This window comes from Triturus cristatus, chromosome 6 (genome assembly GCF_964204655.1).
Source record: "Triturus cristatus chromosome 6, aTriCri1.1, whole genome shotgun sequence".
NCBI classification, from domain to species: Eukaryota; Metazoa; Chordata; class Amphibia; order Caudata; family Salamandridae; genus Triturus; species Triturus cristatus.
Genome location: NC_140589.1, coordinates 1,605,587,199 through 1,605,609,875, shown reverse-complemented (window position 1 = coordinate 1,605,609,875; position 22,677 = coordinate 1,605,587,199). Strand labels below are relative to the sequence as shown.

At 41.7% G+C, this 22,677-nt stretch overlaps 1 protein-coding gene across 1 annotated transcript in view; it reads right to left on the bottom strand.

Moving 5' to 3' along the window:
* Positions 1-22,677, bottom strand: part of LOC146821707 (uncharacterized) — an 857,433-nt gene that overhangs the window by 511,706 nt on the left and 323,050 nt on the right. Inside the window, exon 8 of the mRNA XM_085612743.1 lies at positions 17,331-17,498. Coding sequence (XP_085468869.1) covers positions 17,331-17,498 — 168 coding nt within the window. The remainder of the gene's footprint in view (positions 1-17,330; positions 17,499-22,677) is intronic.

The window sequence follows — 22,677 nt, the reverse complement described above, 5'->3', positions numbered from 1 at the left end:
CCCGGGGGTTGGGGTCCCCAGGGCCGATTAAGGCCTTTGGAGGGCCAAATTAATTTTTTTCAACAAAAAAAATTAGGGTGCAGGCCCTGGGGGATGTGGTCCCCAGGGCTAATAAATTAGAAAAAGAAAGGGGGCCACACAGCCCTCCTTCTTAAAAATAAATAAACAAAAGACCGGCATCGCGCCGGAGGCCATGCCCCCTTCTTGCAGCACTCTGCAAACGCGCCCCCTGGCCAGGTGTAAGTTGAGGAATTAATTCCCCTTCAGTACTGAGGGTCCCTGAGGGCCAACTAGCCCAACGGGTATCTCCAGTATGCGCCAGGGAGCTGCGTTGCAGACAGGTGTTCTGAGGCCACGCCACTTTTTACACCTCCATGCAACGCAGCTCTGTGATGCTTACTGGAGGTACCTAGTGGGCTAGTTTGACCCTAGGGACCCTTAGGATTCAAGGGGACTTAATCTCTCAACTCAGAACGGCCACAGGGCGCGTTTACACAGTGGTGAAGGGAGGGGACGGGGCCTGAGGTGACATGTGCAAACACGCCCTGTGGCACGTTTTTAAGTTGGGGACCCTGGGGTCCAACTAGCCCAGCAGGTGCTTCCAGTAAGCACCACTGCTCTGCGTTGCAGAGAGGTGGTGCAGGCCGTGCCACTTTTTACACCTCTCTGCAACGCAGCTTTGTGGCGCTTACTGGAGGTACCTAGTGGTCTAGTTGGACCCTAGGGACCCTCAGGATTCAAGGGGACTTAATCTCCCAACTTAAAATGGCTACAGGGTGTGTTTACACAGTGGGGAAGGGAGGGGACGGGGCATGAGGTGACGTGTTCAAACACGCCCTGCGGTGCATTTTAAGAGGTAGTTTTAATCACCTGCCCTATTATATACTAGGGGCTTACAGAGGAGGTCATGCTAATCACAGGGGGACCCCAACGCATAGTGTGCCCTAGTGTATGTAGGTGTTTTCACTGTATTCTGAGTGCCTTTTAACATAGCACTGGCTCTAAGACTGCTTAGGCAGACTCAGTTACCACCAGTATCCATCTGAAAAAGTTGAGGGTACTGGATGATTTTACAACAAGGCTTCTTTCTGCTCTTCTGTTTGTTCTTTCTGCACGTTATATTTCTTCCTGCACTTTTCTTCGTCTTTGAGGACTTCTGTTGCTTCTTTCTGCATTTCTTTTTTTTCTTTCTGTGCGTTTTTCCTTCTTTCTTCACATGTCCTATCTCTGAAGGCATAGTTAGAAATTAGCATTTAAAAAACCTTTGAAATTCACTGAAAAAACCATAGGTTTCAGGCACGTTATAGCTAGGAATTAGCATTTAAAAAACCTTAGAAATTCACTGAAAGAACCATAGGTTTCAGGGGCGATATAGTTAGCTGGACTTTTCACTCGTACAAAACCATTGAAATTCCCCCGTTATAGTTAGTTCAGCTAACTATAACTCGCGCGCCCGCAATGCACTGCTGATGACGTCACATATTACATCACTCATGACATGGTCAGTGACATCACTCATGACATCACTGATGACATCATCCTTGTGATAGAGTGGCAGACCTCCTCTCCCCCTAATATAACCTTTCATACACACATTCAAAAATAGAAATTAAAATTTTCAAAACAATGGACATACCAATACCAGTTACAGCAACCTATTCAGTAATTGTAAGATCCACATACACATCCACTCATTCACCAACAGTCCTATACAGTCACTCATACATGCACTCACTCATCATATGTATTCATACACCTATACATTCTGTTACACAACGCCACTCATCCATAAAGTTACTCACACACGTAGTCACTCATGCTAATAAAGAATCAAACATCCGTTTACCTGCATATTCAGTTATACACACACCACCACACTTACTTCTACAGAAACTTACACATACTTAGTCTTTTAAACAATCACTTATAGAAACACATACTTATTCATACAGGAACTCTTTCAATCTCTCACTCTCACATATACTCACTTATATACACCAATAGTCACATATACTAGTTTAAAACATATGTAGTTACTCATAGAGACACTATTGAGACAGTCATTCACTCACTAACACACCCATGCACACACTCATCCACCCATACAGTCCTGCACACATGCTGTCTTCAACACATACAAACAGTGAGTCACTCATTCATGCACCTATGCACTACGTAATACCCCCCACCGAACCATACAGACATCAGACACTCATACTGATACTCAAAAAATCAACTAATAACCTATATAGACACTCATGTAGCTACTCACCAACCCATGCAGCCACTTATACACAAAGTGAGAGACTGATACAGATATTTACATATTTAAACATTACTCACTAAGATACACTTAATCAGTCAGTAATACAATCATTTTTTCAAAAAACAAATCATCCATTTAGACATTTATATACCCATTTATTCTTCCATCGACCTTGAGATATACATATATAAAACATATATAATTTTCAGAAAAACACACATTCACTGGATGATGTCATCAGTGATGTCATTTGAGATGTCATCAGTGATGTCATGAGTGATGTCACTGACCATGTCATGAGTGATGTAATATGTGACGTCATCAGCAGTGCATTGCGGGCGCGCGAGTTATAGTTAGCTGAACTAACTATAACGGGGGAATTTCTATGGTTTTGTACGAGTGAAAAGTCCAGCTAACTATATCGCCCCTGAAACCTATGGTTTTTTCAGTGAATTTCTAAGGTTTTTTAAATGCTAATTCCTAGCTATAACGTGCCTGAAACCTATGGTTTTTTCAGTGAATATATATATATATATATATATATATATATTATTGAAGAGCATGTCTTTCTGTTGCGAGGTATTCGGAGATTTGAGTTTAACATGTAACTACAGTTATTGGCAACCTGATTATATTGTCAGCCCTGTCTCTCCTACGATATTTTTACCATGTCTATGAAATTGTAACCATGTGACTCCCCCATGTGACCAATACTAGCACTTTAAATTTGTGTTAACACGAGTGTAACGCTGTCATGTGAGCAAGGCTCTGAGGAGCCGAAACGTTATGGCCGTCGCTCTGGGTGAATAAATCAACCTGCACTTGAATTTGGCTTGTGTACTTACTTCGCAAAGCAGTTGAAGGATTTCAAGGCTGGTGGAAGTGGTAGCTGTGATATATTTGGTCGTTGATTGGTTTCACGCGATCCTGACACGGAGCCCTCTCTACGCATTGGTCGGCGCTGAAAAGTGAAACCTTTTCCGGGTCTCACCCGGATGTTCTTGCTTCTGGAAAGAAGATTTGGCGCCTGACCCCCTTGATACCATTTTTGGCAGATCGGTGTATACGGATTGCATCGGATTACAACGGAGGTGGTTCTCCCCAGCCGTGATCGGACGACACGGCAGGATTTGGACCGGAGACACCCCCAGGCGGAGCTTTAAGGTATCGAGGGCTGGAGAGTATTTGTGCGGCGGTGGGCGGTTGCGGTTGTTAAATCTGAGCACTCGTATCTAAACCCCCCCACACGCTGATTAATTAAGCCCTGATTTTGAGCATGACGGCTGACAGCGTTCGCGACCGGGAGGCTGCAGCATTGTCAATGTTCTCTGACAGCCTCCCATTGCCTGTCAATATTCGGAATGGTCATACCACGGATGTGGTTACAAAGGACAGTTCGCTTAAGGAGAAATTTAAAGTACTGGAGAAAAAGCTACGGAGCGAGCAAAGTAAGTGGTGGGAATCAAAATCCCTCCAGAGTTACATTGATGTGGAGCGTATCCCTCGTGGGTTGCGTATCTTAACGGCTCCCAGCTACGAAAACCCCAATCCTGAGCTCATGCGTGAATGGGCTGAGACAAATCTGGAATCCTCACGTAAGCTGGTGTTAATTTTAATTAAGTATGCTGATATTGATAGGGCCCTGTTACTCAAGGAGATTGATGCAATCAATGAAGAGCTTGATAAAATTGATGAGTCTGACGAGAAAACCAGGCTAAGAAATGACATGATAGCAAGACTCAAGAAGGAGGAAGCAAAAATTATGGAGAGAAAAACGTTTAAATTCCAACGAGACCGCAATGACTATCAATTGGGGCAAATTTTCACATTTGCGCGGAAATATGACGCATTGCGGGTTCCGAAATCCAAGGTTATTCCTCCTAATAGGGGCCCTAATAAAGTTACTTGTGTGAATGATACTTCACAGTCGGATTTGAGTTCTGTTGGTGGCAGTGACTCTGAATCTGAGCTACGCGTCAATCTGGCAGCAGGACTGATCCCTAAACCGACACCAGCAGAGGAAATTAATTTTTTATGTGTGGAGAGGAGGCAAACCCTACGTCCAAGGCCGGCAACAATGAATCACGTCGTAGACGTGCAAACTTCAGGTCCAGGCAGAGGCAGAGGGCGAGGAAGAGGGGCCTCAAATCAGAACAGGAGAAGAGGAAGAGGATACTGGGCGAAGAATCAATAGTATGTAAAGACGCCAATACTATCATCAATCTGACATCTGTGAAGTTAACTGATGATGATAAGAGGATCCTCTCTTTAGGCCTCTCCTTTGCACCACAGAACAATTTTGATTATGTGTCCACGCGTCTTGATATCTATAAAGCTGTACGCAAACTCAAGCTTAAAAAATCCTTTGCTTTGCAAAACAATCGACGGAATACTACCAGCAATACACTTGAGGTATCTCTTCAGGATGCCATACAGGACTTGTGGGATACTGAGGGTGTGGACAAATGCAACCATACCAATTATCAGGATGGTGTCAACCTACGGGGACCTGTTACATCATTCAGACCCAAATCCACATTTAATCCCATCATGCCCCACGATGCATTAGATATATTTAATGAAAACGTGGTTACTGAAATGAAGGTTTTGCATAAGGAAACTCAGATAAAGAGACGTTGCTACAACCGCCAAACGCAACAATATAATCAACTCATTCTTAAACTCAAGAGTGATAGAAAGATTATTGTTCGTCAAAGTGACAAGGGCGGCAACATTGTTCTTTTGACTAAAGAATACTATGACCATGAGGCCTTGAATCAACTTAATGATAGGAGCTGCTACATTCGCACTACAGCAGCAGCTATCCAGGTATCCAATAATGAGTTCCGTGGTAAATTGATCAGCTGGAAGAGGCATAAACTCATTTCTGAAGCTGAATTCAACTTCCTGAGTAATGACAATCCTGTTATCCCCACTATGTATTTTATTCCCAAGGTGCATAAGGATCCAAACAGACCCCCGGGCAGACCTATTATTTCAGCCCGAGATGGCATGTATGAAAAAACGTCGCAGTATATTGACTTTTTCTTACAAGACTTTGTTAAATCTTTGGATTCTTTTATACAAGATACAGGGGATTACTTGCGCAAGATAAATAGGGTTGAATGGAGAGAGGAGTACTGGATGTTAGCACTCGATGTGACATCACTGTATACCAGTATTGGGCACCGGGATGGTATCCAGGCCATCAAACATTTTTTATCACGCAAACCAGCTCAATTTGGGGTCCACAATGAAATGTTGATTGATATGCTAGAATGCTGTCTTCTTAACAATAATTTTATGTTCAACAGCTTACTGTACCGACAACTGAGAGGCGTAGCTATGGGGGCTTATTTTTCCCCTAGCTACGCCTGTCTCCATATGGGCTATTGGGAGGAGATGATCCTCCAGAGGGACCATGCCCAATGCCTCAATGAAAAAGTGGTTGTCTGGTTACGATTCATTGATGACTTATTTGTAATATGGAATGGATCTTTAGATGAGGCCAATGGTTTTATTGAGATTTTAAATGTCAACAATCTTAACCTTCATTTTACTGCAACGTGTAGCCAAACTAGTGTCACTTTTCTTGATACAGAAATTTACATACGAGCTGGTAAATTAGAAACTAGGCTTTACCGCAAACCTACGGCAGGTAATTCGACCCTACACGCGACTAGTGCCCATCCGCCCCATCTTATCAAAAGTATACCCTATGGGGAGATGTTGCGCCTTAAGCGCGTGTGCAGCAATGATACGGATCTTAGAGTAGCGCAGACTTTGAGTAAACAAAGATTCAGGCAGAGAGGCTACTCAGAGGGTGTCATTGAAAGTGCCATTACAAGATCCAATGCACTGAGCCGTGAGGATCTGTTGAAACCCACGTCCAACATTACGGTTGTCACTACAATAGAGGGTAATGACATGAATTCATCCAATGCTTTTAGAATTATCATGGGCTACAGTAAACAACAGGCGGAATTACGCAGAATCATAAACAGGAATTGGCCTATTGTGCGGAGCGATCCAATTATTGGTCCTTTGCTTCCGCAGCGTGTTACCATCACTTATAGTAGGGCCCCTACTATGAGACAAGCCTTAGTTAATACTAATCCTGAAACCATTGATAAAACTTCTTGGCTGCAGCTCAATAGTGGGTTTTACAAGTGCAAGACATGCAAGGCATGTACCCATGGTATCAATACTAAAGTATATATTGATCCATTTAGTAACAGACAGCACAAGATCAGCAAACTATTGACGTGCAAAACCGAGTATGCGATCTATGTCCTCACCTGTCCTTGCAACCTTAGCTACATTGGCAGTACTAAACTAGCGGTGCACAAGCGTATATTGCAGCACTTACGTGCTATTTCCAACCATGACAACACCTACCCCGTCGCCCGACACTTTAAAGAAATGCATAATAGCGACACTAGGGGGCTCAATTATAATGTCATTGATTCCATTGAGCCCAGTAGGAGGGGAGGTGATCGTGAGTTCAACCTACGCAGATTGGAAACACGTTACATTTTGCAACTCAACACCAAGACACCATCAGGATTAAACATGACTGAGGATCTGCACACTTGTTTGGGTTGAGTTGTTCCTCATACGTTATAATGTTGCACTAGAATCTGTAATGCGTTAGGACTTCTTTTTGCGATATTTGCACAAGTGTTCGTCACTTTTTAGTCTCCATTGGCTTTTATCCTGTTATGTTTTACTGGAATTAATATCGGATGTGTATACGGCAATTTTAAGAAAAGTTTTAGTCTTTTGTCTTAAAGCTATTAAGTTATATTATTTTATGGCTATTTATCTAGTATTTAACTATTTATTATTGACAAACTGTAATTTTTATGTAAATTTTGCGTCTTTGCACATCTGCTATTGTCATCTATTCCTACATACATAGCTTTGAGGGTCATTATTTGCACTCCGTAATTTGATGAAACGTCCTTACAATTTATGTTATACCAGTATTTAATTTTGGACGCTTGCAATCCTCTCTATATTTGTTCCTATAACAAGATGAACAGTGTCCTTTTTGCTAGTTCCTGAGTCTTAACAACTTACTTTTTTGGTATGACCATGTCCAAATATGAAATGTTTATAGATATTCACATCATTATATTATCTTTTTTAAAAGCACAGGCGCTTTTGCATTTTTAATTGCACTATACACTTTTCTTATTTCATTGGCCCTAAGGGAGAAACGTTTATAGGTTTTCTGACATTGAGAGCAGGCTGTATTTATTTACTTCGATATCAGCAAGTATGTTAAATATGCGTGTCATTTTGCATTATACATACGAGCATTTATGCCGTTATTGAAGAGCATGTCTTTCTGTTGCGAGGTATTCGGAGATTTGAGTTTAACATGTAACTACAGTTATTGGCAACCTGATTATATTGTCAGCCCTGTCTCTCCTACGATATTTTTACCATGTCTATGAAATTGTAACCATGTGACTCCCCCATGTGACCAATACTAGCACTTTAAATTTGTGTTAACACGAGTGTAACGCTGTCATGTGAGCAAGGCTCTGAGGAGCCGAAACGTTATGGCCGTCGCTCTGGGTGAATAAATCAACCTGCACTTGAATTTGGCTCGTGTACTTACTTCGCAAAGCAGTTGAAGGATTTCAAGGCTGGTGGAAGTGGTAGCTGTGATATATATATATATATATATATCATCGCTCCCACTGCACCTCCAAACCAGCGCACTCAAAAGACGGGTGCTTTAAAACGCGAAGGTGCATTCGCGTTCATAAATGCGCGCTCATTCCCAGTCGCTTCAGGAACTCGGGAAAGCACTCACGGGACTCTCCTGCAGTTATTTAGTCGTTTATTGCATAGCGAGCATAGAAAACATGACGCGTTTCGGCTATGCCTTAGTCTGATGTTTTACAAATTTCGCGCCAAAGAAGCAGCATATTTAAAAGAGGCGTTACGTGGGTCACATGACATCACATTACATAGACATCGTAGAAGGACAAACACTTTAGAAGAATCACTTTAGGCAAATCATCGCCATTTTGAAGTGTGATTTCTAAACCAATCTTATAACAATTTCATGATATTGCATATTGCGCCGTATATCGGCTTTCAAAATCAATCCTAAATTAGAAATAAAGTTATAAAACTTCACGCATAACGCTATATATTGGCATGTGATATCCCTCAAAAATAACAAGTATAAAGCCGTGTATCGGCACACCATTGTCACATGAGAAATCTCAAAGCAACATAAGGGTCGTTCTAAATTCATTACCCTGTTGAATTACATTAAATATGTCAAAATAACATTCTGTCACATATCTATTGTCCTACATTCAAGTAGAACTTAAGAGAAATAACGCCGTGTATATATATATATCCTGCTCCTGTGCACCGACATAGCGCGGCACCCTTAGGGCAGGTGCTCTCGTGCGGCAGTGCTCCGCAAATTGTTGTCGCTTTCAAATTCCTCTCTCGTAGCGAAAGGAAACCAGCACTCACGGGGATAAGTTGCAGCAATTACTGATTTATTTCATAGCGCAGCAAACCAGACGCGTTTCGGAACAAGTCCTTCATCAGTGTTTCACATTTCATGTGCGTGAGGCGCCTAATTTTATACACGTCACTAATTTGGGTGCTGAAACAAATGAGGGATAGCAACTAGCATATTGCGCGCGCCATATTGTAATGATATACATTTCTCATCTTTGCATACAGGTATTGAGTGTTTAACAAATGGTTGCAATATATATTCAATTCATTCGGTGGTATACAACTAAAACATTCGTGACCTTGTATCAATAATCATTATTAAATAATCTCACCGTGGATCGGCAAATAGCAACCTCGAATACGAGGTTGTTAATATTCCCTCGAGTATTCAATTGATTCAGTCGTGTATCGGCACCCAAATTTGTTCCAACTATATTTAGAAAGATAAATCAGTAGATAAATATCCTTGGACAATATCATTACATTTCATTTCATTTTCTTATTTCATTACAAGCCTGAAATACTAATCAAATGCAACTCCTCCCCGCAGTTCAACCCATTGGGGGTTTTTGTCTGCAAATCGATTATATATCGCGACTCAAGTCGTCTTAGTTTTAATATTCTGTCCCCCCCCCTCTGCTGTTGACGGGGACACAATCAATACACGATACACGCCTGAATCAATTGAATACTCAAGGGAATATTAGCAACCTCGAATTCGAGGTTGCTATTTGCCGATCCACGGCGAGATTATTTAATAATGATTATTGATACAAGGTCACAAATGTTTTAGTTGTATACCACTGAATGAATTGAATATATATTGCAATCATTTGTTAATCACTCAATACCTGTATGCAAAGATGTGAAATGTATATCATTACAATATGGTGCGTGCAATATGCTAGCTGCCATCTCTCATTTGTTTCAACACCCAAATGAGTGATGTGTATAAAATATGACGCCTCACGAGCATGAAATGTGAAACACTGCCGAAGGACTTTTTCCGAAATGCATCTGTTTTGCTGCGCTACGAAATAAATCAGTAATTGCTGCAACTTATCCCCGTGAGTGCTGGTTTCCTTTCGCTACGAGAGAGGAATTTGAAAGCGACAATAATTTGCGGAGCACTGCCGCATGAGAGCACCCGCCCTAAGGGTGCCGTGCTATGCCGGTGCACAGGAGCAGGATATTTTGAGCGCGGGTACCGCCATGGGTCAACGGAGACCGTGGAAGAGAATCACGGCGAATCAGGAAGTGAACTGAAAGCGCATACGGCGAACCACGAAGACACCGGTAAGCCCGTTACATATGTATGCTCTTTATTAATAGTGACCCAGGACAGGGCAAGGGGCAGGAAGCAGCAATTTAACTTGAAAGGAGCCTGGGATCGGAGCTCCGGCTGAGCATAGAATGGAGATGTTCAGCATCACAGAGCGCAGGGAGGCGGCAGCGGACATGTTTAGAAAGAAAAACACGGACAGTCCAAGCCTGAAAACAACAGAAACGTGCAATATCCCCAACACGCTCCAAATACAATTCATGAAATTTGAAAGATTGTATGAAAGAGAAATACGAATGTGGCGGGAGTCCACCTCGTTGCAAAATGATATTGAGGTGGAAAGAGTCCCCAGGGGATTATGCATTTATACTGTGCCAGCATAGGAGAGCCCAGATCCGCTCCTTTTAGAGGAGTGGGCGGCACACACAGCGCTATCTTGTAAAGGGATGCTTGAAATATTAGTAAAATTCAGCTGGAGCGATAGAGACAAAGCATTAAAGGAGATCGCAGACTTGGAGGAGGAGCTACTAAAAATCACGGACAAAAATCAGCAAGACCAATTGAGGGAAGCAATGAAAAAAAGACTTTCCAAATATGAAATTAAATTCAAAACACGCAAACAAGAAAAATTTGAGTGCGATGAACAAGACTATGCTATGGGAATAATTCTGCCGTTTGCGAAAAAATTTGAGCAATCAAGAAAGGAAGTGTCAAGAAAGAAAAACTTAGCCATCGAAGTACCAGTTAGAGTGGAAACTTCCGAATCAGATCTGACAGAAAATGAGCAATCGGAGGAGGACATAGCAGGTCCATCCGGGAGGCGGCAGAAGACTTCTTTTCAGGAAGAGTTCAACATCATCCGCCAGTCATGGTTAAGAGGGGGAAAGAGAAAGCCCACGGAAGGGGAAGAAAAACCAGAAGGGGCGGTTGGAAGAGGAAGGGCAAGAAACAATCAAACATCGAGAGTGACAAGGAGCAAGAGGGGAGGCAGATGGTAGGTGGAGTAGACCATCTGACCATAGTTAATCTAACATCAAAAAACCTGACCCCCGTGGAAGAATCAGTTTTAAAATTAGGACTAACGTTCTGCCCACATAACTGCTTAGAATACACACAAACAAGGATTAATTTGTTTAAGCTGGTGCTCAAGCTGAAATTGCATAAGTACTTCAAATTAAAACCAACGGGAAAGGAGGCAAGACTCCTCAAGACACAAAGTAAAGCCACGGATCTGCTGGCTGTCAATGATTTAACTACCTTAGAGGTATTGGAGGAATTACGTCAAGAAGGCACTACAGAGGAATTGCAAACAGCAGTAACTCTGACACAAAGAACTAGACGTTTGGATGTGGAACAAGAAGCACCGCCAAGTGGTTTTAAACCACCTTCACAATTCCTACCACAGATGCTATTGGACGCAATAGACACCTTTTTCGGATGTGGTCATCAAAGACCTAGTTAAACTCAGGGAAAATAAAAAAGCCTCAAATAAAATAATAAAATAAATTTGACTCCAGCACAGAAAGCCGCAGTGAACGATCTCCAAAAAGATACTTCAGTGATTTATAAACCCTCGGACAAAGGGGGGAATATTGTCCTGATATCTTGTGAACAATATGTAAATGAAGCTTTGCGACAGTTAGAAAATCGAAACTGTTATGAACTTACAACGAAAGAAGCATACCAAGATAGCATTTTACAAATGCATATCCTACTAAGGAAATGGCATGAAAAATCTATGTTAGATCTTGATGAATATTTGTTTTTGAAAATAACAAACCCCATAGTACCAACGTTTTATCATTTACCAAAAATACATAAGGACAGTGTGAGACCACCCGGTAGGCCAATAGTCTCTTCTCTGGGCAGCCTGACGGAAAACCTTTCAAGATTTTTAGATCATTTTCTGTTTGAGTCAGTTTTACAATTAACATCCTATATCAAGGACACTACTGATTTTATCAAGCATATTGAGGAAATAGTTTGGGACCCATCATACTGTTTAATTGTGCTAGATATAACAAGCCTCTGTACTTGTATAAATCATTCACAGGGACTCGATGCGGTACAATATTTTCTACAAAAAAGAGCTCTAAAATTTGCGACACATAATAGGATGTTGTTGGAGCTAATTGAATTTTGTTTATTCAACAACATTTTTCTTTTTCAGGGAAACCTGTACAGGCAGGTATCTGGGAGAGCGATGGGCACCTTCTTCGCCCACAGCTATGCGAATTTATTAGTTGGCTGGTGGGAGGAACAGGTGGCCTGGTCCACAGCAAATGAAGAATGGACAAAAGAAATAGTGTCATGGTATCGCTATATCTATGACCTTTTCTTAATATGGAAAGGTCCTATAAACAAGGCAGAGGAGTACATACAACATCTGAACAGAAATGAGGTTAACCGACACTTCTCGGGGGAGATTATTTAAGTGGCAGTAAACTATCTGGACCTGAGGGTTGAGGTAAAAGATGGGGAACTAAAAACAGCACTTTTTTGAAAACCAACAGCAGGCAACAGCACATTGCATGCTTCCAATAGTCATCCAGCAAAACTGAAGAACAGTATACCTCATGGTGAATTTTTAAGATTTAAGCGAAACTGCTCTAGGTAGTGGGACTTCAATGCGGCAGCCAAAGAAAGCTTTAATCGGTTCCTAGTTAGGGGTTACAGCAATGATCTTTTAGAAAGTACCTTGAAGAGAGTAGAAAATCTGTCCAGGGAAGAGATTTTGAAACAAAAAAGATCTCACAAATTGAATGAAGGCCAGTTTCGGATGATAACAACTTTCTCCGAAGATGCTGATGTCCTTAAGAAAATCATGAAAAGAAATTGGCATGTGTTAAAAACAGACCCAATCATTGGAGCTGTCATTCCAGCATCTCCACTGATTACCTTTAAGAAAGCACGTTCACTAAAGGACAGCATGGCTCATAGTGACTTAGATCCGGTTTTATCCAAGAAAGCCACCTTAAGTGAGATGAAAGATTTCTACCCTTGTGGTAAGTGCAAGGCTTGCGCTTTCAGTCAAAGGGTACTAACCTATGATGTTAAAGGATTAAAAACGGGAAAGAGAATCAATACATTTATGACTTGCCACACCACACATGCTGCCTATTGCCTGAAGTGCCCATGTGGACTCAGGTATATCGGCAGCACGATACACAGTGTGAAGATCAGAGTTTTGGAACACATACGCGCCATAGCGAAAAAAGATCTAAATTATCCAGTGGCATGACATTTTGCCATTAAACATAAAAGTGACAGGGATCTATTGCAGTTCTTTAGTATTGATTGTGTCCCCATCAACAGCAGAGGGGGGGACACAATATTAAAACTAAGACGACTTGAGTCGCGATATATAATCGATCTGCAGACAAAAACCCCCAAAGTGTTGAATTGCGGGTAGGAGTTGTCGGTACATTTGGGGACGTAGATTGTATAAAGCTGCATTTGATTAGTATTTCAGGCTTGTAATGAAATAAGAAAATGAAATGAAATGTAATGATATTGTCCAAGGATATTTATCTACTGATTTATTTATTTATCTTTCTAAATATAGTTAGAACAAATTTGGGTGCTGATACACGGCTGAATCAATTGAATACTCGAGGGAATATTAGCAACCTCGTATTCGAGGTTGCTATTTGCCGATCCACAGCAAGATTATTTAATAATGATTATTGATACGAGGTCACGAATGTTTTAGTTGTATACCACCGAATGAATTGAATATATATTGCAATCATTTGTTAAACACTCAATACCTGTATGCAAAGATGAGAAATGTGTATCATTACAATATGGCGCGCGCAATATGCTAGCTGCAATCCCTCATTTGTTTCAACACCCAAATGAGTGACGTGTATAAAATTAGGCGCCTCATGAACGTGAAATGTGAAACACAGACGAAGGACTTGTTCCAAAACCCGTCTGTTTTGCTGCGCTGCAAAATAAATCAGTAATTGCTGCAAGTTATCCCCGTGAATGCTGGTTTCCTTTCGCTACGAGAGAGGAATTTGGAAGCGAAATGCATTATGCACAAGCTGTTAACAATTAAAGATCTTCCAACGTTACCCCTGGTGTGGCCTCTACCTGTTCTCGATGGAGTAGGAGTTTCTTTGATGTTTTCGCGTCAGCCAGAGACGCGTGAGAGGCCCCGTTCCGACAAGAGGCCGGAGACATTACTGGCATCCGCTGCTTGCAGCTTGTGTTTTGTTTTCAAGGGATTGAATTGACTCCGGCCCGCCCCGAAGTACATGCCTGAACCCTGGACTTCTGCGAGATGCAGCTTGTCATTGACACGGAGACGGGTTCATTGTAATTCCGATTCATGGTCCGGACGGCAAACGTGCAACGAGGCTGGAGCGCTAAAGGGGACCAGAGGAGGATCAGCAATTCTGTTTTATTTGCAAGACTCATGATTTGAACATTCCGCACCGATTCAAGATTAAACCTACATTCATGGGGTTGATTTATTCAGCCACTGCCCAGCAACACTCACCAGAGCCTACAGCATTCTGGGAGCTGCAGTTGTGACAGAACTACAGTGGAGTTGCACACATGTGACCGTGGGTCAGCGGATTTCCGCCAATGGCAGTGACTTTGGACAATGAAAGGTGGGGGTGGAGTTACCTCTTGCAAAGCAGCAGCATCTGAGGAAGGCCGTATGGCCGAAATGCATTATGCACAAGCTGTTAACAATTAAAGATCTTCCAACGTTACCCCTGGTGTGGCCTCTACCTGTTCTCGATGGAGTAGGAGGTTCTTTGATGTTTTCGCGCCAGCCCGAGAGGTGCGTGAGAGGCCCCGTTCCGACAAGAGGCGGGAGACATTACTGGCATCCGCTGCTTGCAGCTTGTGTTTTGTTTTCAAGGGATTGAATTGACTCCGGCCCGCCCCGAAGTACATGCCTGAACCCTGGACTTCTGCGAGATGCAGCTTGTCATTGACACGGAGACGGGTTCATTGTAATTCTGATTCATGGTCCGGACGGCAAACGTGCAACGAGGCTGGAGCGCTAAAGGGGACCAGAGGAGGATCAGCAATTCTGTTTTATTTGCAAGACTCATGATTTGAACATTCCGCACCGATTCAAGATTAAACCTACATTCATGGGGTTAATTTATTCAGCCATTGCCCAGCAACACTCACCAGAGCCTACAGCATTCTGGGAGCTGTAGTTGTAGCAGAACTACAGTGGAGTTGCACACATGTGACCGTGGGTCAGCGGATTTCCGCCAATGGCAGTGACTTTGGACAATGAAAGGTGGGGGTGGAGTTACCTCTTGCAAAGCAGCAGCATCTGAGGAAGGCCGTATGGCCGAAATGGATTATGCACAAGCTGTTAACAATTAAAGATCTTCCAACGTTACCCCTGGTGTGGCCTCTACCTGTTCTCGATGGAGTAGGAGTTTCTTTGATATATATATATATATATATATATATATATATATATATATATATATATATATATATATATATATATATATATATATACACACACAAACACACACATACACACATACCTATACATTGTCAAGATGCATGTATGTATAGGCAAAAATAGCAAATATATACTTACTTATATATACTTGCCTTCACTATATTGTATTAGTAAATATCTTAACAACACAATTTTGCTAGGTTGATATTAAAATCTCAATAGTTTGGTAGAGAACTTCCCTGAGTAAAAAACATTTCTGTGCCGGAAACATATTTCCCCCAAGGTGATTTTTGTAAACAATTTTACTAACTACCTCAGAATTAGGGCTAAGTTGTTTTTAAGTAATAGTATATAGCTAGTACGTTGTGTAGTGATGCACAGACACATACAATTAGATTCTGGTGGGATATTTACTAACCTTTCAGACAACACAAAGCTGTGTTGCGTGAAAGGGAGAGAGAAGAAATGCATCACATCTACTAAAATATCATGCACTTTAACTCTCTCAGAGTGGTGACGCATTTCAGGCCGCCTAGCACCAATGCACGCACCTATGCGCATGGGGCAAAGATGCGTGTGCTACATAAAGGGGTATCTTCTTGCACAAAAACAATCCTTACAGGTATATTCCTCTTTCTATGCATGCTACAGAATACAGCTCACATGGAAAGAGGAAGTAAAGAGGAGAAATTAAGATATTTCTCCTCCTTACGCCTCCTTCTTACATAGGTGCACAATTTTGGCATAAACACGTTTACTGACCCTAGTAAATCTGGCTTTATTTCAAAATCTATGTGTGGATGCACAACAACACCCATGCTCCACTCATGGAATTCCTCCCAGACGCAAAGTAAAGCAAGGCAGCACAATGAATTGTGTTCCTTTTTTTCTATTAAGCCTCGTAAAACTATGCACATGGAGCTTTGCGTGGCTTAATAAGCCAAAAACTAAGGGCTTGATTTAGATCTTGACGGGCAGGTTGTTGTGTCGCAACGGTGATGGATATCCCATCCGCAGAAATATAAATCCCAGAGGATATAATGGGATTTATATTTTGGCAGAAGGGATATCCATCACCATTGTGACGGAGTAACCCGTCCACCAAGATCTATATCAGGCCCTAAATTTTGCATCAGTGAAGTAACCAAGAGGCAAAATGTCAGTAGCACTGGGCCTGAAGTTTTCAGTTTTATGTTGTTCAAAAAATTGAAAAATGTAATCAGAATATGTGGTTTCAAAATATCTATGAGTATATTTGCTTCAGGAAGCTTTGATGTTATATTGCTTCATACTTTCACTCTGCAACTCAATGTTTTCAACAAATTTTCAACAAATCGTACAATGCTTATCACTGAGGTCAAACATTTAAAGTGATGTCACTTCCCAAGATGTCACCTTAGACAAAGGGGAGTCAGTTCACTTCAGTACAGGTTGATTGTGGCAGAATAATGCATTTTCCATTTATCTGGCTCAATTTAGTGTCTACAGACCAAATATAATTGTATTAGATCTTAGGTATTCAGCGGTCAAACTGTTTTTTTCATGTGCCTATTTTAAAGAGCTCACATGTCCCATCATCACCAGCTGCATGAACCTAAAAACGTATAAGATGCAGTAGTTTGTACTAGTACCAAAGTATATCTCATATATTTTTTTTCATGTTCCTAAATAATATTGAAAAATATATTATTTACCAATTATATGGCAGGTACACATTCTTTCCTACGGGCATCACACTAATATGGAACACATCGCTAAATGCAAAGTTAGCATTTTCCAATGGCATTACCTACAATGCTTCAAGAAGGGTAACAATTTGTGCAACATCTACTTACCTTGTACCAAAGTGATCCATTTCCTAAAGTGAGATCTGCATCATCCCAAAAAGCAGCAAGCATGGCTGTGCCTTCTGCTCCTGTGAAGCCATCTTGAAATGGATTAGGATAAAGGTACCTCTCATTTATTTCAAAGGACTGGAAGAGAACAAGTCCATTATCTGAAAACTAAAACCACAAGAGATGGTCAGCATCTAATAGGCATTAGAGAAACATTACTCTGAAGCGTTCTGTTCAGCTTCATTCTTGCTTTGAAAGAGAGATTACCTTCCTTTTGTGTTTCGGAGATGTACCGCAACTACAATGGATAACCCATATTATGTGAAATAAGTAGCTCATTTAATGATGGTGTTAGTTTAAGGATTCAGTGCTAGAACAGAATGACTTGCAGCACTATAGTTGCAATATAATTCCTTAGGGAATAAGAAGTATGTGGTATGCAGTTAAGTTTGCTAGCAAAGCAGATTGATGTACCCCTTTACAGCACACACTAGGCACTATTCATTGAGCAGAACAATTAAAACATTAGTATCTCTCATAGTATATTGTTTTTCTTGGGTTAAATATCATATAATGTGAAAAGACCAGCGCGCCGAGGCACCAGTTTCTATAGCAGCCCATCTGTATGAGCCTAGCCAGTTTACATTCTTGTAAAATTTCAAAACTTGCAAAATGCTGGAGCATGCCTCTTTTTTAGGGTTGGAGTCATCCAAGACCTATTGACTTTAGTAATACAATATATATAGTTGCTATACTTATCTTAGAGGGGCTTTCAGCCAGCCCTCTTCATCAATATGTCTGTATTTGTGCCACACACATTTTTTGTCTGCCTACAACATGTGGCAATGGGTCAGCCCACTTCATTCACTGGCTTCTTCACTGTGAGTTACGGCATTCTACTCTTGCTCAATGTGCGCTTACATGGAAAAAGTAGCCCTGTTTATTGCCAAGAACTACTGGCACAGTATTTGCTTTTTGATGAAACGAAATAATAATGTAGTAAAGTTTTACAAAAAAAATGAATGCCAAAACCAAAGGTTGGCTGCCAGCCCCAAACCTATTAGCTTTGCCAATGCTTGTCTGATTCTGCAGTAGTTTATTTGTCCTTACTGTTTCCTTAACAACCGAAATCTGTTGAGGTTCCTCCCATTAAAAAAAGTTACCATAGTAGCAGGATGTGATCACCTAACTGGTCTATATCCTCTGAGTTCTTTGAGACTAAGGGGCCTATTTACTAGAAACTGGCAAAGCATGGTGGTACGCCAAAATTGGTAAAGCCAAGCTTCCTCAGTTTCAAAACACAAGGATGTGCCATATTTATAAGAATGCAGTGCACCCTTGTGTTTTCGCTAGCACTGGTGCTAAAGAAGCTGCCTAGTGCCAGAACAGGTACCCTTGGGCCATGTTGCAAGGGTGCCTACGCTTCTGGGGTGATTGTTTATGTGCAGGAAGGGACACCTTCCTGCAAATAAACAATCTTTATCGGTGATTTGCTGTTTCTATTGTGCTGCAGAATGCAGCACACATGGAAAGAGCAAAATACGAGAAGAAATTAAACGTTTCTCCACATATCGCCTGTTTAAGACCAGGTATTCCCTGGAATATTTTTGGCACTTCCCCATACCTTATAAATATGTGGCAGCATCAAAAAGCTATAGGTGTTGAAGCGGAACACCCATTCCAACACCCACTGCAACGCCCACTGCATGCCCCTTTCACTGTAAGTTCTGCGTGCATAGGAGCCTTGTTTACAAGGTGGTGTTAAGCCACATTAAGTGGCTTAACGCCGCTTTGCAAATAAGGTGAAGGTCTTAAAGCCACCAGAATGTCGAAATAGCATATAGTAATAGCATATGCGATAATGTGCCCCAAAATATACTATAAAAATATTAGGAGCTAGAGAGGAGTTCTTTGCCATATACATTAAAAGATGACAGACTTTAACAGACACTAAACTTTAATTGTGCAAAATACTACATATTTATCCCACATTAGCAGTTTTCATAATTTTATTTTAGCTATGGAACTTCCAACCTGTGACAAGTTGAAGCACCCAAGCTGCTTTACTTTGGCATGCAGGGTGAGCCTACAAGAGATGGCAGCTGTCTCCAGTGATCATTGTCGCCTGTTAGTGTGTCTTAATTGACATCACAGTCATCATTATAAGTGGTGGCCTCTTCACAACTACAAGATTATAAATATGGTGATAATCTATTTTTATTAGTATAATATCATGAACATTCAAATAATAGATTTTCCACACTGGATATTGGCTAACTGTCAAACTCCAGCCTTAGAGAATACATTATGGAAAACAAAGTATGCAAAAGATTTCTATTCCCAAATCAGACATTGAAAATGTTAATTGAAAGGCCTTATACTTGACAGAACTTGTGTCAAAACATACATTTCAATAAAATCTGATGCTATTATGTTTTTATTGGTTTATATACAGTTGTAAAAATTAAAACAATATATTTGTCCTCCTGCGGATCTCCTAATTCTCTCTTTCCCTTTTTCTATTGTATTTGCTATTATATAGAGTACACCAAAGATTTGTATGCCTGACACAGGCATTAGAAAATTAATTGGAGAACACTGTGCTTTGACAGAACTTGTTGGAAAACCTTAAAGATCTAATAACAACTACTCAAATTAAGCCACTTTCCATCTCTTTATTTACATTACTGAGAGACAGTGAACTATTACCTGGGGTGAATGGTAGTCCGTTGCAAGCAATAATGTCACTATTATTGTTAGGTCCACTAAAGATTTCAGTAATTTAAACCTGAGCTCACCCCTGGTAGCAATGGCACAGAGAAGACAGACTTAACTAATAAAATGTGTAAAACTTTTTAAAGTACCATAACAGTTAACAAGGCAAACATTTCTGCAATGTTCTGGTGATTGAATAAACTCAATAAAAATGTGTTTATCAAAAAAATTTTGGAAATGTAATTTCGAGCTAGTTACCTTTACCCTGCTTAAGTCTGCTGGAGGTTAATTTTCATTACAGTTACCTTTATCCTGCCTGAAGCTGCTGGAGGCTAATTTCCATCACCTCTCCAGCAACTGCACAGCCTATTCTTGGCCTGAAATACTTGTGAAAGAGGTGTGAAAACTGCTCCTAGAGCTGAGACAATGACCTTGGAGTGGAAGTGTATTCTTCCCCTGGCAGAAAGCCAGAACGGGGGGGCCCAGGAACTTAAATAACTTCAAAGGAACCTGTCCTGTCACACAAATGTTAGGTAAAACGTGGAAAACCCCAGCCTTTGGCCCCATAGTCAGTGGGGTCAAGGCTACTCCAGAACTGGTTTTGAGTGATCACCGAGGAGGGGGCTACTCCTTACCCTGGCCACACCTCTTAGTGGGCACGCAGGCTATGCAGAAGTGTAGATGAATTATCTGTCTTGCAATTTTGAGAGTGAGAGGCAATGTGGGATTGTTTGCAGTAAGGCAAACAGGAATTGCTGAAAAGTGCATAGGATTTCCCTAGGGAATATTTAGCCCATTGATTAAAAAGTGCCTAAGAGTCATCCCCACCCACAAGCTGGTACCAAGTATAAATGTGTCACCCCAGGGAATCCTTCTCTGAACCCTTTCTAGACCTAAGGAAGAACAGAACAGGACTGGGCCTGCTGTCTGTGACATTAGTGGAGCCTTGAAGGATGAGACCTGCACCCTTGTGTACCCAGGACAAAGAAAGTAGATGCTAGGGGTCGATTTTCTGACCTCCTGTGTAGCTACAGAGATACAACAAGCTGCAAGAGGCCTTTTTCTGGAAATGGCCAGCCGACCAGCAACATCTGAGCTTTGCTGTTAGTCTCTGCCTGACACCCTCAGAGTCTCTAAGTGACCTCTCTGTGGTACCTTAAAAGTCTACATCGTTAGTTGTTTGGGTCCCAGACAAAGTTGAACACTTTGAAAAATGTTTCCTCCCGATCACCAGAGCTTAAAGAGGGCTGGAGGGAAAAAGTATACAACCGCAATTCCACAGCATTGGATTGAATTTCAGCATCATCCTTCAAGTCTCCTATGACCCCTGTTAAAAATGTGGATTCTGGTTGTCAGCGGTATGCACCCTATCCAAGCAAAACCCCTATGCTAATCAGGGTAAGTCACAAATACTCGAAATTAACTTGTGATCTCCCCCTGGTAGCTGGCACAGAGCAGTCAGACTTAACTTAAGAGGCAATGTGTAAAGTATTTGTGGAACACTTCAAACAGTAAAACAGTGAAAGCACCAAACAAAAAGATAACACACATGGTCAGAAAAATCCATCTCAATTTAATGAAAGAAAAGATCAAAACAACAAAAATCCATAAGTAGAACCTGAGTTATGAGTTTTTAAAGAACAAACTGAAATATAGTGCATAAAGCGCCAACCGGGGGTATCTGGTCATGCTAGACCAGGTCAAATCAAAAAATTTGAGGCTGATCATGATAGACCATGGGTCGGATACAGTGACCAGCCTTGGCCAGCTACAAAGTTCCTTGGTTGCATCATCAGCGAAGACGAGATGCAGGGTGAAGATGAGGCGATGCATCAAGAATAGAGTCAATTGGCCACGAGGTCGGCGATAGGTCAGAGTCGATCCTTGCAATGGGGGTAATGTATCCGCAGTGGACGAGATGTGCTGGTTCTGAGTCCTTGTGTTATGGAAATGTGTGGATTCTGCTGGTTTCTGATAGATAACTGGTACCCCTTGGCAGGGCAGACTCACATATGACAGAGTCCTTGTGCTGTAGCAGGTGAGATGGAAGTATTTTATGTCCCTGAGATTTCAATCAGGAGGCAAGACAGCACGCCCTTGGAGTCACTCTGGTTGTGGGTTCAAGTGATGTGGGTCCAGTCCTTCTCACCTAGACATGGAGGGCAGCAGGCAGCAGGTCAGCAGAGCAAGAAAGCAGATCTTTCAGAACAGCAGTCCAGCAGAGTGACAGTCCTTCAGCAGCACAGCAGCACAACAGTCCTTCTTCCTGGCAGAGTGTCCAGATGTCCAGAAGTGTACTGTAGTGGTAAGGTCAGAAGTCTATTTCTTATACCCAGTGGTGCCTTTGAAGTGGGGGAGACTTCAAAGAAGGGTTTTGAAGTGCATAGGGTTCCTCCCTTCCTGCCCTGGATCCAGACTCACTACGGGGGTTGAGCAGTAATTTGTGTGTGGACAAGAAATAGCCTATTCAGGTGTAAGTGTGAGGCTGTGCCCAGCTACTAACTCCCATGCTGCCCAGGATAGCCCATCAGGATGTGGATGGCCCACCAAGTCACACCTAAGCTCCCTTTGTGTGTGGCTGCATAGAGAGAATGCACAAAACCCAGCAGTCACCCATCCCAGACATGTATTG